Source organism: Lynx canadensis, chromosome A3 (assembly GCF_007474595.2).
Source record: "Lynx canadensis isolate LIC74 chromosome A3, mLynCan4.pri.v2, whole genome shotgun sequence".
Classification (NCBI taxonomy): domain Eukaryota; kingdom Metazoa; phylum Chordata; class Mammalia; order Carnivora; family Felidae; genus Lynx; species Lynx canadensis.
The window spans coordinates 65620088-65634180 of NC_044305.1; the positions used below are offsets into that span (position 1 = coordinate 65620088).

Below are 14093 nucleotides of genomic sequence, written 5' to 3' on the forward strand. Positions count from 1 at the left end.
GGGGGGCGGCCCTGCTGCGCGGAGCGGCGGCGGAGGCGGACCCCCCAGGCGGGCTGGGGCTGAGCCCGGGGCCGGGGCGGGGGCTCCGGGGGGACCATGCCCGGAGGCCGGCCGGCCGCAGCATGGCTCACGGGCCCGGCGCGCTGATGCTCAAGTGCGTGGTGGTCGGCGACGGGGCGGTGGGCAAGACGTGCCTACTCATGAGCTATGCCAACGACGCCTTCCCGGAGGAGTACGTGCCCACCGTCTTCGACCACTACGCAGGTAAGCCTCGGAACTGCTGACTAAGGGGCCGCTCCCCGGGCCGGGAACTTTGGAGCAACTTTGGCGGAGCCCCCTCGCCGCCTCCCCAGAGCGCGCTCCCCACCCCTCCCCCGCCTTGCCCTCTACCGGGCGCCCGGCCCCACCCCCAGACCTCCCCTCCGGCGCTCCCAGTCGCCGGCTCGGTAGACCCCTCTTCTACTCCTCCCCACCCCCGGCCCAGTCCCAGCTCACCGCACTTCCCAACCCCCGGACGCCCTGGGCCGACCTCCATGACCTTCCCACAGCCTCCTCCCTACTGCCCCAAACCCCCGGGGGAAGTACTTAGGGCACCGGGCGAGACGTGGCTACGGGACTTGGGAGAAGAGAGTGGGCAGCGGGGATCACATCACACGCTGGCCTCACACCACTTAACAGGGCACAAGGGAAAAGGGGTGACATCTCCCCGAGAGCGCCGCATGCCTCCGGCTGGGTTGAGATAAAAGAGTCCAGGTGGGGTGCGAGGTTGCCCCAGACCCTAGATAATTGAACTTCTCTCCCCACCCCCATTTCTGCCCTTGCAGTCAGCGTCACCGTAGGGGGCAAGCAGTACCTCCTGGGACTCTATGACACGGCGGGACAGGTGAGTGTCTTGGCCCCTGGCCGACATCCCCTTGCCTTTCCTCAATTCAGGGTGGCTGCAAATGGCCTTTGGAAACTGAGGTGTCGAAGAGGGAGGGTGTGTCTGCGAGGGGACCCTCTGGATCAAATCTTTATTTCTTTTTTCAAGTCAGCAAATTAGGGAAAGGAGAAACACAGGCAAGCACACACAACGCAACAACAAACCTAGCCCAGCCCACCCCATGTGAACCCCTGTGCTGTGAAAGTTTTTGCCTGTGTGTGCTTTCTGTATGGTGCCTGGTGTGTGGGTCCCAACTCCTGTTGCAAAGTGGCAGCGGCCAATCATGAAGCGCCCTTATTTTTAGTTGCAGATGACCAGGTCTCCCCCTCACAGCCTCTGTCTGGTCCCTCATTGGAGAGTGGTCTGCCTGCCCGAGGAACCTGATTGGTGCGAAATGGCATCATCTAATATGATGGGAAGGCATTTGGTCCTGGTTATGTTTATTACAACATCATTGCACTCTGGGACTCGAGTCCCTGCAAACGTAATTTGTGGTGTTACCAGAGGACCATAGGGAAAAAAAGAAAAGAAACAACAACCATTCAGCCACTCCCTGGGGTAAGGAGGAAGAGGAAGGGTTAGGAGTTCAGTATGAATCTTGGAGGAAGAGCTTTTTTTTCTTCCTTAGGAAGGCCAGGTGACTTTGTCTGGGTTTTCTTTGGGAGAGATTATTGTGCAGAAAGAAAATGCACACTCCTCCTGGCAGCCTCTGACCATTAGCAAATCAGAGGTGGCTCCTAAAGGATTCAAGTCTCCTCCCTGTCTCTGTCCCAGCCACCCTCTTCCCAGACCCACTTTTGCTGTGGGGCTGGGATGATTGTGTGTAATGAAGTTTTGTAGAATCCAGCCCTGTGATTAGACATGAAGCCTTGGGCAGAAATTTCCACGTGTCATCCAGACTTGAGTCGTTGAGGCCATGTGAACAGCTGAGGGGCTTAGAGAGTGCTTTGGAGGATGTCTGGTAGTACAGTTTCCTTTTCTATAAAATGTTAGAAAAAATTCCTGTTCATGTAATATATGCCAGATGCTTAGCACTGAGTCTGGCACACACAGGTGCTCAATAAAGGGGAGCTCTTCTTTGTAGCTTTTCTAGATTCGGATTTCAGAATTGTGGTACCAGGTTAGAGTCTGAAAAATGTTTTATTGAGAGTGTTTTGATGTGGCTTCTGGTTTCCAAACTGTTAAGTTAGAGGAGCATCCGAGGATAGAGAAACTGTTGGCAGTGCAAGGTGCCAGAGGCTGTCCCCTTTCACCAGACCGCCGTAAGTCAGTACAACCAGTTCTTAGCTTTCCAGGGCCCCTTTTGGATGCCTGCCCTATTGTATTGTAGTTGTTACTTATTCTGTCAGAACGTATGGAGGGCAAGAGGCAGAACTCTGTCAGTTAAGTAAGACCAACTTTTGAGCAACAGAGTAGATAAATAACAGGTTGAAATTACTGGTTGAAAGGAGAGAGGTTTTTAAACATCGTCTCTAATTTTAACTTCTCTCACTAGCACCTCTTCCCTTTTCTCATTTAACTTGTCAGCATGACCATTTGTTTGACCACAAGCCCTGTTCAACAGGATGTATGTATGTCAGACCTGTTCTGTGCACCTTTAGACCCAACTATTATTTACTGAGTTCCTTCGACATATCAGGCATGGGACAGCCACATGCAAATATCTTTTTATTTTCTCCACAAAACAACCCCATGAGATAAGTGATATTCTATCTTTGCAGATGAGGAAACTGGGATTCCGAGAAGCTAGGTAGCTGACTTAAGGTTGCACAGCTACTGACGGGTATTGCTGGGATTAGGGCACGGGTCTGAATCTGCCCCAGTTTGAGGTGGTTATACACATAGGAAGCAACAGGAGAGGCTGAGATGCTACCTGGGTTGATTGGATTCCTTGTGTGTCTATAGACACACCTGGAATCTTGATGGCCATTCTCTGAGTGGGGGTCATATGCAACCGCTACAGAGGAGAGAACCCAGATCCAAAGAATCACCTGAAGTTGGACCCACTCACAAAACCAGGGCTTCCCATAAGTCATCGTGATTGCTGTTTCCTATGGAGATTGTAAGATACAATACCAAGTGGGACCAAACTATTAGTAAGGTTCAGATGTTACTGTTTTTACCCAGCGGTCGGACACCTACTCTATCGGCCAAGATGCGTTTTAGGCCCCCTTGGTGTTTTTGCCAGTGTCTGGAACTTTTCCTTTTAGATCAAAGTTAGTGATAATTCATCTTTCAGCATTTAAGGGTTTATTACTAATAAGCAATCTTAGCAATGTAATTATCAATGAGATTAAGTGAGGAGTGCCCATTGTCTACCTTAGCACTGTGCTAAGCACCTGGGGACTACAAAAGAATAAGTTTAAGATAGGGCTCTGCCATGGCTGATGATAGGATAAGTAGAAGTATCTGAACCAGATATCTGTTCATGTGTGTTACATAGGAGATTCCTGTGTTGTCATTAAGATGCGATACCTCTATGAAGCCATGTTTACAATAAGTAAACACATAGACATGCATACACACATATACATCCGCGTTTAAGCCTTACGGACAGCAGAGGAAAGCCCACGGGCTTTCGAACCAAGGAGACCTGGGCTCATATCTCCGTCTTACTGTACTAGTCGTGCGATTCTAGCTGTATTTAACCTTTGTGATGTAGTAAAATATGTGGACAATTAGAATCTATGCTGCAGTGCTGTAAACTGGCTTGAACTGTTCAATGTATGTGAAAACAGCTGACACTGTTCTTCCCTCATAGTAGATGAGTATAAATATTACAAGAAATTATTGTACTGCACCCTGGTCAGTTTTGTTGGGACAAGGGGGGTCACAGGTGGAAGAGGATAGTGTATTGTGTTTGGAGTTGATGATAGAAATTCCACTAGATTCCAGATCCTAGAACCTTTTCACTGGAGGTGTGGAGCCAGCTTTGTACTTCCTGATTCCCACAGTCCCCATCACTGGACCCATGGACACAGTCCAGTGTTCCCTGCTCTAAATGCCCTGTTGTATCAGATGATTTCCTTTCTTTCTCAGAGCCTGTATCCCCAGTGATGTAAGAGAAACTTAGAAAAACTAAGAGTTCAGTGCACACTTTGAGAGACAAGTGGGGTATGTAGGTTTCAGTTGATTCTACTTTGGGAGGTAAGAAGCGTTGAGGAGGAAGTGCACGGGACTGGAAAGCGTCGCTTTCTCTCCAAAATGCTCTCCCAGAATGTTCACTCGCTGTATTTGAATAACAGCAATAAGAGCCTCCCTTAGGTTGGAACTTAAAGTTTATGTGCTTATTCTTGGTCTCCTCTTTGACCCCAGTCAAGTTCAAAGCCATAGGTAACATTCACTCAGTTTACATACTAGGGAACAGAAGAGATGACCATGGTAGATGACCTTTTGCCTTCCGGAGGAGTCTGCTTCCCCCTTGCCCTCTACCACTATTGGTCGAGAGTGGAGGTGGGGAGGGGGGGTTGGGGGGGTGGAGCGTAGGTTGGGGGAGAGAATGAATGAGTAGGAATGTGAGTGTTTTGGGCAGCTTTAGTCCCTATCATGGGCTCTGCCTGGGCACATCCCTCAATGTCCTCCACACCAGAGGGGAAGCCCCCTCTCTTGGCCAAGCCCCCGGGTGGCCCAGGAGCATCCCTGACGCTTTGACTGCCCAGCATTTTGGAGTGGAAGTTGAGGGCAGTGGTGCCTTCCTCCTCGCTGGGGCCTTGTAGAGGGGTCTGGCTTCCAGCCTGGGAGTCTCTGCAGCTTCTCCTTTCTTGCCCAGCTTTCAGGACTTCAGGGTAGGCTCTGCAGCAGCCCTCTTGTCCACTCAGGTTGAGACTGGAGAGGCAGTATTTTCCCTCCTGCCCCCATACTGTTTGGAGCACAGGGGAGGTGGCAAGAGCTCTCACTCTCTGTGCAGATGAGCTGGTGGGGAGCTGCCTGGCAAGCTGCTCTTGAGCTGTGGGCTCCTGGCTGATCTCTTAATCCTTGGCAGGAAGGCAGAACTTGATACCCTAAAGAGGGAAGGACTGGTGCCCAGTTTATCCCAGGTCTCGGAATACCCACACTCAGGAGGGTGTGTGTTGGGGGTGCTTTTGGGTTCCCTAAAGTTCCAGATTTAGCCACTGCCTCAGTATGTGGAAGTCCATATGCATGCTTTTGGGTGTGCTGTTGCTATGTCTGTTCACTGAAACACACACAGGTTCAAGGATGCATACACGAGAGCCATAAATACCCTTAACTTAGGTGTCCCTGGGGTTGGCTTTTCAGTGACAAGTGAGATCTGTTTCTTACTTGACGTAGCCCAGCAGCTGTGGCTGACCTCCAAGCCCTCTGGGTAACCAGGGAAGTACTTTCCCTCCAGAAGGGAATCTCCAGGGGAGGCAGCCTTGGAATGCCCTGACTTCTGTGTGTTTCATGGGGCAGCACCTAAGGGCCTAATATAATGGGAAGGGGCCACGGGGAGGGGTTGGGGGGGTGTTGCCACCTCAGGCTCCTCCTACCTTCAGGCAGGCTTCCTCACAATACCTGCGGAGGTACACTTTTGCCAGATGAGGAAATTGAGAGTGAGTAGGCGAATGGAAACTGGACAGAGATGTAATTAGGAGAAAGGTTTTCCTTACTTGGGAAGGGGCCTGCGGGGAGCATCAGGAGGGCTCGGGACACACCCGCCTGCATTCCGCAGGCTCCAGGTGTCAGCAGCCCCTCACCGCGTCCCTGAAGGGCCTGGGGAGCAGAGTCTGAGAGAAGCCATGGAGTTCCTCCCCAGCCCAGCTTCAACAGGTGAGCTGCTGGCACTAAACATCCCGATTTCCCTTAGTAACCTACTGTAGATTTGTCATCTGTGCGTTTTTCCTAACCTTTTTAGAAGCTATTTATATCTGCAGCCTGCACCACATTACACTGAATGCTGGTTTCCTCCTCTGCATTGGGAAGGTGGATGGCCTCTCTTGGCTCCAAAGCCTCTGCAGTGACTGAATGTCCTGTGCTCCCTTTCTTCTCACTGTGATGTGGGTTTGGGACATGTTAGCTCCGACCGTGGTCCCGCAAGCAGGAGCCTCAGGGCGGGGGCAGTCTGCATCAGTTCTGAATGGTTTGTCTGTGTGCAGGTGGGCCCTGTCCCCTTCCTGGCATCTGATCTGGCTGGCTCCTCCACTTCTCTCATGGTTTTCTTGAGGTTTACTGCCATTTACGCTCTGGGAACCAAAGCTTCCCAGCAGGTGTAGCAGAAGTGGGTGTCATAGGTGTGTTAAGATCCCATCTTCGCGGCTCCTTGTGCAGCCGCAAGGGGCCTGAGCATATGTTGTCATTTCTGTGCGTGCCAGGATACGAAAAAGGTAGGAAGCATTGTTTTACAGCTCATGGGTCAGGGGCCTTAGGGCAAACTGGGTGTTTGCGGTTTTGTTGTGGAATTCGGGGTTTCAGGAGAGGAGACCTAACGGCATTAAAATAGGACAAAACAAAGCAGCTTTCCACGGGGGTATCAGTTTCTAGCAGTGACACATATGTTGGCAGCCGCGGGCACTACTACCAAGAGGTCTCAGATACAGAATAGCAAACTGCAAGTTGGAGGGAAGGGAAGCAGTTACAAAGAAAGAAAACCGAGGACCACACAGGTCTTTAAAAGCTAAAGTTCTTGAGTCTCAGCTGGATTTCCTTTCCCTCGGAGGGGCTTGGTTTTGCCCTAATTTGGCAAGCCACGATCCAGGAGCCTCTTTCCTTGCCCTCAGCAGTTTGCTGTTCCTCTTTTACTTTCTGGCAGGCAGCTGCTTCGTACAAGGAAGCCAGAAAACGTGGGAGCGAGTGGGGGAGGCCCTCCGAGGAGGTTAGGTAGCTGTGGACGGTTCATGGGAGCTCTCCCGGGTTCCCTGAGTAGATCCCCTCTGGGGCCGGTTCCTGCTTTCTCTGAGCTCCCTGAGGACCTAGAGCCTTGTCCTTCTTTTTCTCCAGCACGTTTCCAGCACTTAGTCTGGTGCCTGGGGCATGGAAGGGGTACAACAAATACTTCTCAGGTTGAGTTGATCCTTAATTTGGCTTCAACTCCTTTCTGCTAAAAGGTAAACCAAAGACTAAGGCAATAGCCCTTAGATGATAGCTTCAGGCACAACCGGTTTCTTGGAGAAAAGTTTTATTTAATACAGAAGTCTCCAAAGTTCAAAGGAGGTATAGCATGGAGGTATGCAGCAGGCATCAGTTATACCCCCACCTAGAGCCCAGGGGCTTTGTGGTCACCGGCGGGCCTGTCTCCCAATACTGTCTCTTGGTCTCAGGCCTTTGCAACTTCCCTGAGGCCTTTCACATCTAGAGCTTCTGAGGAGAAGGCAGCTTGGCTGTGAAAGGGTGGGTTTTGGATTCTCCAGACCAAATCTGAATCCCAGCTCCTCTTCTCTGGTCCGCTGGCTCTTCCCTCCCTGCCCACTGGGGAGATAATGTCTGCTTCACAGGGTTGCCGTAAGGATTAGAGATGGTGTATGGGATCACCCTGGTCACTCTCAGCCACCATGGACTGAGTACCAGACCCCTGCTGGGAGTGACGGTCCAGACGAGCTTTGGGGGCTCCACACCGGTTTGGTTCAGTGGAGTTGGTGCAGTGCCTGCTCTGTGTTCTGCTCTTCTGTGGGGGAAGAAAGGAGGGGTCAGATCTCTGAAAGGTCTGCCTATGCAGCTGGGAAAAGTCATCCTGTGAAACTGAGTGTTGCACGGTCCCAGCTGAGAAGAGGTGATGGGGATAAGCTCTGTGGAAGATGTAGGCTTGCAGGAGGAAGTGAGAGAGAGTAGAGTATTCTACTGGTGACTTCTGTGGGCTCCCATGTTACTCTGCTAGGGCCCCTTCCAAGCAAGGGTCTTGACCTGTCGGAACCTCAGTTTTCCTCATCTGTAAAATGGGGACTATAGTTGCATCTCCTTGTGGAGTCATTGGATCAAATCTGAGCTTCCCCGCTCCTAGGCTCAAGGCGTTGGGGTAAGGCCAACAGGCAGCCCTGGGCTTGGGCTGTTCAACCTCAGTCACTTCACTCAAGGCCCTTCCACCCCACCGTGTGCAGAACACATAATCTCTTCTCTGTCCCATGAATGAAAGCTTGGGGAGCCTTGGATTAAATGAGGTCATGCAGGCAGAGGGTCATGGGGAGCTCATATTCTGAGTGAGGAGGAAGAGCATGGGGAGCACAGGCGTGGGGGGATGTCCCAAATGTGTCTCTGTGGACCCCAGATCCCTGGTATCATTGTCAACTTGTAGAGCAGGGCTGATAACTAAATTATGGAGTTTTTCACTGGGTAACTGACAACTCAGTAATTAGAGAGATAATTAATCTGGTGCTGTGTTGCTTGTTGATTTTAATAGAAAGAACACCAGAGTAGGGGGAAGGGACTTTATTGTTGTCACGGTTTCTTTTCAAGTGACTGGTGGGAGTAGGGAACCAGCCGCCTCTCTCCCAATCAGCAGACTTGCCAGCCCCGCCCAGACTCAGGATAGAATTTGGGGTTTAATAACGACACACTCTTCACTGAGTGACATTTTTACAGAGCACAAAGCATGTTGCATTTGGTACCTCCCAGAGGCCTCTCACCTGCTCTGTGAATTAAGGAAGTAAGCGGCGTGTGCCTCATTTTGCGGGTTCAGAGAGATGATGGCTTGTTCCAGGCCACAAAGCTGGTGATAGGCAACAGCAAGATTCCAGGGCAAGCTGTCCCACTCCAAGCCTTGGGTTCTTTACATTAAATTACCCATGCTAATCAGCATGATGGTGTGAAATGTCTCTTTTACATTGCATATATTCTGTTGTTGAATGTTTCATGTGAAAAGTACATTCTGTGTGCAGTCGCTTTTCTATTTTTTCCAAAGTTTGTTTATTTATTTTGAGAGAGTGCACGCCTGTGCTTCTGCACGCGGGAGGGGCAGAGAGTGGGAGAGGGAGAGGGAGAATCCCAAGCAGGCTCCGCACAGTCAGCAAGGAGCTGGACGTAGGGCTTGAACTCATGAGCTGTGCGATCCTGACCTGAAGTCAGATGCTTGACCCACTGAGCCACCCAGGTGCCCCTGAGGCGTGTTGCTTTTCTAGCTACAAGAGCTGGTAAAATGTGTGGCTATAAGTGGAAGAGGAGGGTTGCCGCTAAAATGGCTCCTGTAAACACTGCCCCCTAGAAGGTTAGGGTGTTTTGTTAATTTGTTCATTTACCTACACTTTAGCTTAAAAAGAGCCCCCCCCCAATCCCTCGGGGTGCCTGGGTGGCTCTGCCGGTTTAGCGTCCAACCTCTGCTCAGGTCATGATATCACATTTCGGGAGTTCCAGTCCCGCATTGGGCTCTGTGCTGACAGCTCAGAGCCTGGAGCCTGCTTCGAATCCCGTGTCTCCCTCTCTCTCTGCCCTTCCCTTGCTCATGCTCTGTCTCTCTCTCTCCTTCAAAAATAAATAAAAACATTAAAAAATTTTTATTTTTTAAAAAAGAGCCTCCTTCTAGGTGGTACAGGTGAGGGTGTGAAAGGACCTTGGTGCTATTTGCATACGGGTGTAGCCTCTGCCCCGGAAGTGGGGCTGGGAAAGTTCTCTGCTGACTTAAGTTGACTCTCCTCTGGGAGGACTCAGGCCCCCCCCCCCCCCCACCTCTTCGTGTCCTGTTCTGCCTGCTAGCCTTGACTTGGCAGGAACTTGCTGTTTGTGGGCTGGACTGCTGGGCAGGGCAACTGTGACCTGCAAAGGTGCTTTTTCTGTCCCATAGGGGCTACCCTAGGCCTTTTCTCCCTGTAGGTGGAAACTCTCCAACTGAAACAGTTTCAAATCTGTGTGTCCCACTTACAACTGAATATTCCCTGTTTACAACCTAAGACTGCCTCTCCCACCTGCTGCTCATTTTGCTCACCTTCCTGAGCTGTCCCCATTGACAGCACATCTGCCTGGACCCCTGGATCCTCCAGCCAGTGCTGCAGCCGCTGTGGCTGTCAGGATGCAATGACAACATTCATGCAGTCAGTCAGCAAACTTTCCCCGAGTATCACATCTGGGCAGGGACCTGTGGTAAGGGCAGGCCTTACCGGAGAGGCCGAGCAGTTCAGCCAAGGGGTAGGGCCAACACTGCATGATGGGAGGGGAACCGGTGCCCGTTCATTGGGGGCCAGAGGGGGCCAGGTTCTGTCCATAGGAGATGAACTGCTCCTAAGAGCTAAGCTCAGTCGGGGTTCTCCAGGTCAAATTATAGGTGGAGAAAGTGCTCAGATTGGATTCTTACGTGTACTAGATGCTCAGCAAAAGTTTGAATTACCGCACTGGTTCTCAAATGTGCTCCTCGAACCAAAAGACGTCTCCTAGGAACGTGTTAGAAATCCAGGTTCTTGGGCTCCAACCCAGACCTCCCGAATCAGAAATTCAGGGACATCTCTGTTAAAACAGACCCTCCAGGTGATTCTGACATGGACTGAGAGGTCAGAACCACTGAGTTAATGAGTATTTGTGTACTATCTCCTCATACCAAGTCACTCCCCTCCACCCTCCCCTTCCCTCCATCCTCCCGCACACTCCTCCTCACTCTGCTGCCCCCCACACTCCCCCTCACGCCACACATATACCATACACATACGCACACCACGCACACACCAGACACATGCACACACCCCCCACGTATGTACACACATACTATACGCATACACACTGCACACACATAACAGGTGCACACAGATACCACACAGGTGCACCTCTACCTTATACCTTATACACTGTCCCTGGGGTGCAGGGAACATAATTTATTCACTTTTTAACCCCCCCACCCCAGCAAACCCACCTCCATACACCCTGTTTCTAGTTTTTTACACATGGTTGGGACTCTCCATATTTGGAAGCTCCCTACTTAGCTCATCTGGTGGAAGTGGGACCAAGGGCACTATCAGGAGAAAATTGAAGCAGAACTTCCTAAGCTGCCCTTGGCTGCATTGATGTGCTTTCTGGCCCAGGGCTGTGCACATAGTAGACTCCATTGGTATTCTTTGATGAGGTCTAAGTGCCAAGGCATTCTTTTCTCCTCTATTTTAAGCAGCTAGACAGATTGGGGCCTGAGCCTTGCTCTGTTCACTGTGGCTGAGGTTAGCAGTCTGGGTGGTGACAGACCTGCCCCTGAGGACCATGCCAGTTTGGTTTGTGCTAAATTAGTTCCAGAGCAACAGATGAGCTATGACGTCCTTTTGTATCAAAACTCCCCAGGCAGGTCACCAGGAGCGGTTGGAGGAAGGGCTGTTACTCAAACATGCATGTTGGCAGTAATTACTCTGGCTGACCAAAGCTTTCTGTGCTAGTGTCCTCTTCCATTCTCCTGGCTGGCCCTCCTTCCTTCCTTCCTTCCTTCCTTCCTTCCTTCCTTCCTTCCTTCCTTCCTTCTTTCCCTCCTTCCCCTCTCCCTCCCTCCCTCCCTCTCTTTTTTTCCAAACTTGTTCCAATATAGAAAAAACATCCTCTGTCAAGTAGCATAATGATTGGGATTATAAATGTGTTGGCTCAAAGCATGCCCCCTCTAAGAGCTGCCAGTGAGAGAGAACATTTACTCCTGATTGTCTGGTTCAATTAAAATTCCATTTATCCCAGCTTACTTTTCAAAGGGCTGTTCTCCCCAGTGAGCTGGTTCGGGGCTCGCGTTTATTACCTTAAGGTGTCTTTAGCAGGCTCTGGCTCTGGAGGGATGGAGAAGGGGCTGATGTGAGGGGGAACAGGGGAGAGAGGTGGCAGGACCCCTTCTTCCTTCAGAGTGGGGTGTGGGGGGGGGGGCTTCAGGTCTTTGTCAAGCCTGCAGAAAGTGAGAGCGTCCTTCTGAGACCGAGGCATCCTGTGACCTCTTCCTCTGTGACTCCAGCCATCTTGCAGTTGAACCTCTTCTTTGAATTTCAACTGAGAAATTGTGTATTGGCCACAGCCTAGCGTTTGGTCTTACTCATGAATAAATCTTCACTCAGCACCCAGATTGTAAGCCCCCAGAAGGGGACTGCATGTGGTGCCTAGCATTTAGCACAAGGTTGGGGAATCCCATAGGAGCCAGGTGAGTGTGGGATTTAGGGGAATCTGTCGGAAAGATTATTGTGGAAAGAACCTTTCTGATGAGTTGACGTCCCCTCCACGTTAGCTTTCTTATCAGCTTGTTTTAAAGGGGATTCTGATCTGTGTGGACATCATTGAAGGTCTTTAAAATCAGATTATAGGTGGTCATTTTAAAGCATCGCCCATTTAAGCATAATAGAACTCATTTCTTAACTCATAGTGTCCATTAGCAGAAAAGCTGGTGGGTCTATTTGGTTAAGATATTGACCAGGATGTGAACGGGTACTCTGGCAAGTGTGGATCTGTAGGAGTCCTCGAGTATGTTTTATGTCAGGCGTCCCTCCAGAGTGTTCTGTGGCACTCTGTTAAAGGTAGGGGAGGGGGAGAGCGAGTGGACTGACTTGTTCAGCTCAGCCTCACTAGGAAAGGAGACACCAATGCTGCCTGCTCCCCTGTGGGGAGCTGTGACATCTTGCTGCCCCCACCTAACAGGGCAGTGTGGAAGCATCACAGTCTGGGCAAGCTGGTGTTGGGAAGAAAGTGATTCTTTAGAAATTCTGGTGGACCAGACTGTTCAGTGTATGCATTTACTTCTCCTTCCTTTTTAAAAATCGGGATTCAGTTCACATTCAGGGTTTTATATATTTGCAGAGTCGTGCAATCATCACCACTATTTAATTCCAGAACATTCTCATCATCCCCTGAAGAAACCCTATACGCATTAGCAGATACTATCCGTTCTCCTCTCCCCTCAGCCCCTGGCAACCACTAATCTACTTTCTGTCTCTATGGATTTGCCTGTTCGAGACATTTCCTATAAATGGAATCCTACAATATTCGGCCTTTTGTGTCAGGCTTCTTTCACTTGATGTAATGTTTTCAAAGGTCATCCATGTTATAGAATGGATCAGTAGTTCATTCCTTTTTATGGCTGAATAATCTTTGTCTTTCTTTCCTTTCTATTCCTTTTTGTCAGTCTTTATTACGTGGACAGTGTCCAAGGCTCTGGGAACCAGCTTTTGGGTTCTGAGGCAGAAAGTAAAGGTCTACCGCCTGTGTGCTCCTGGTACTGTTTTCACCCCTGCCTCATGGAGTGGTGGGGCTGGTCTCCCCTCTCCCCTTCCAGTGTTCTGGTTCTGTCAGTACTTCTGATCATTGTCTCCTGCCCACTCCCCACCTTTATGTCTTTACTCACCAGATATCAGAGTACCTGTTAAATACAGGTGAGGTGCAGAATAAAGACCCATTAGATAGGAATTTAGAGTCAAGCGGGAAGAGAAGATGTATACAGATGACCAAAATGCGAGTAGAAATGGGATGTGCCATGAGAAGGTGGAAATGGCAAAGCATGAGGGCTGACATCAATTGTCTTTTTGGTTGGCCACTTGCCCAGAGCCTCACAGATAAGCGGGGCCGTTGAGATTCAGAAACACGATCCAGGTACTCACGGATCATTGGGTCCATGGGTCCAATTTGTGTTAACTCATAAGAGATCCAGATATAAATGAGGTTGCCAAAGGATTAATTTACCATGTGGTCTCGGCGGTAACATAGACGGAAGACATAAACCAAAAGCTCACAAAAAGAAGAAAAGCATACCGAAGCCCCCCCCCCCCCCTTACCCCTTATCCGTGGTTTTGCTTTCCACAGCTTTGGTTACCCGTGGTCTGGAAACTGTGGTCTGGAAACATCCTCCTTCTGACATATCGTCAGAAGGTCAGTAGTAGCCTCACAATGCCTACGTCTTTCACCTAACTTTGTCTCGTCGGGTAGGCATTTTATCATCTCATATCATCACAAGAAGGGGAAGGATAGTACAGTAAGATATTCTGAGGGAGGGAGAGACCACTTCACATAAATGTCATTATAGTATATCGTTTTATTTTATTTCGTCGTGAATCTCTCACTGTACCTTATTTATGACTTAAACTGTATCATAGGTATGTGTGTACAGGTCTAGTACTGGGTTCAGTACAATCTGCAGTTTCAGGCATCCCCTGGGAGTCTTGGGATGTATCCCCATGGATAAATGGGGACTGCTATAGCCAGTGAACATCCGATACGCAGAGATATGCAAATAAAAACTAGTAAGCAAAGATATGCAAATACAGACTTTTGATTTTACCTATCAAATTGGACAAGTTGGAAACTTTGATACCCAGGAGTC

General features: G+C 50.0%; 1 protein-coding gene across 2 annotated transcripts in view; it reads left to right on the forward strand.

Annotated features, from left to right (window-relative positions):
* Positions 1-90: 90 nt before the first annotated feature.
* The window catches only part of RHOQ (ras homolog family member Q), a 34953-nt gene continuing 20950 nt past the window's right edge, over positions 91-14093 (forward strand). Inside the window, exons 1-2 of one of the 2 annotated variants that reach the window (XM_030310544.1) lie at positions 91-264; positions 825-883. In XM_030310544.1, the coding sequence (XP_030166404.1) occupies positions 123-264; positions 825-883 (201 nt within the window). In that variant the 5' untranslated portion in view covers positions 91-122. The remainder of the gene's footprint in view (positions 265-824; positions 884-14093) is intronic. The other variant, XM_030310543.1, reaches the window with a different exon arrangement.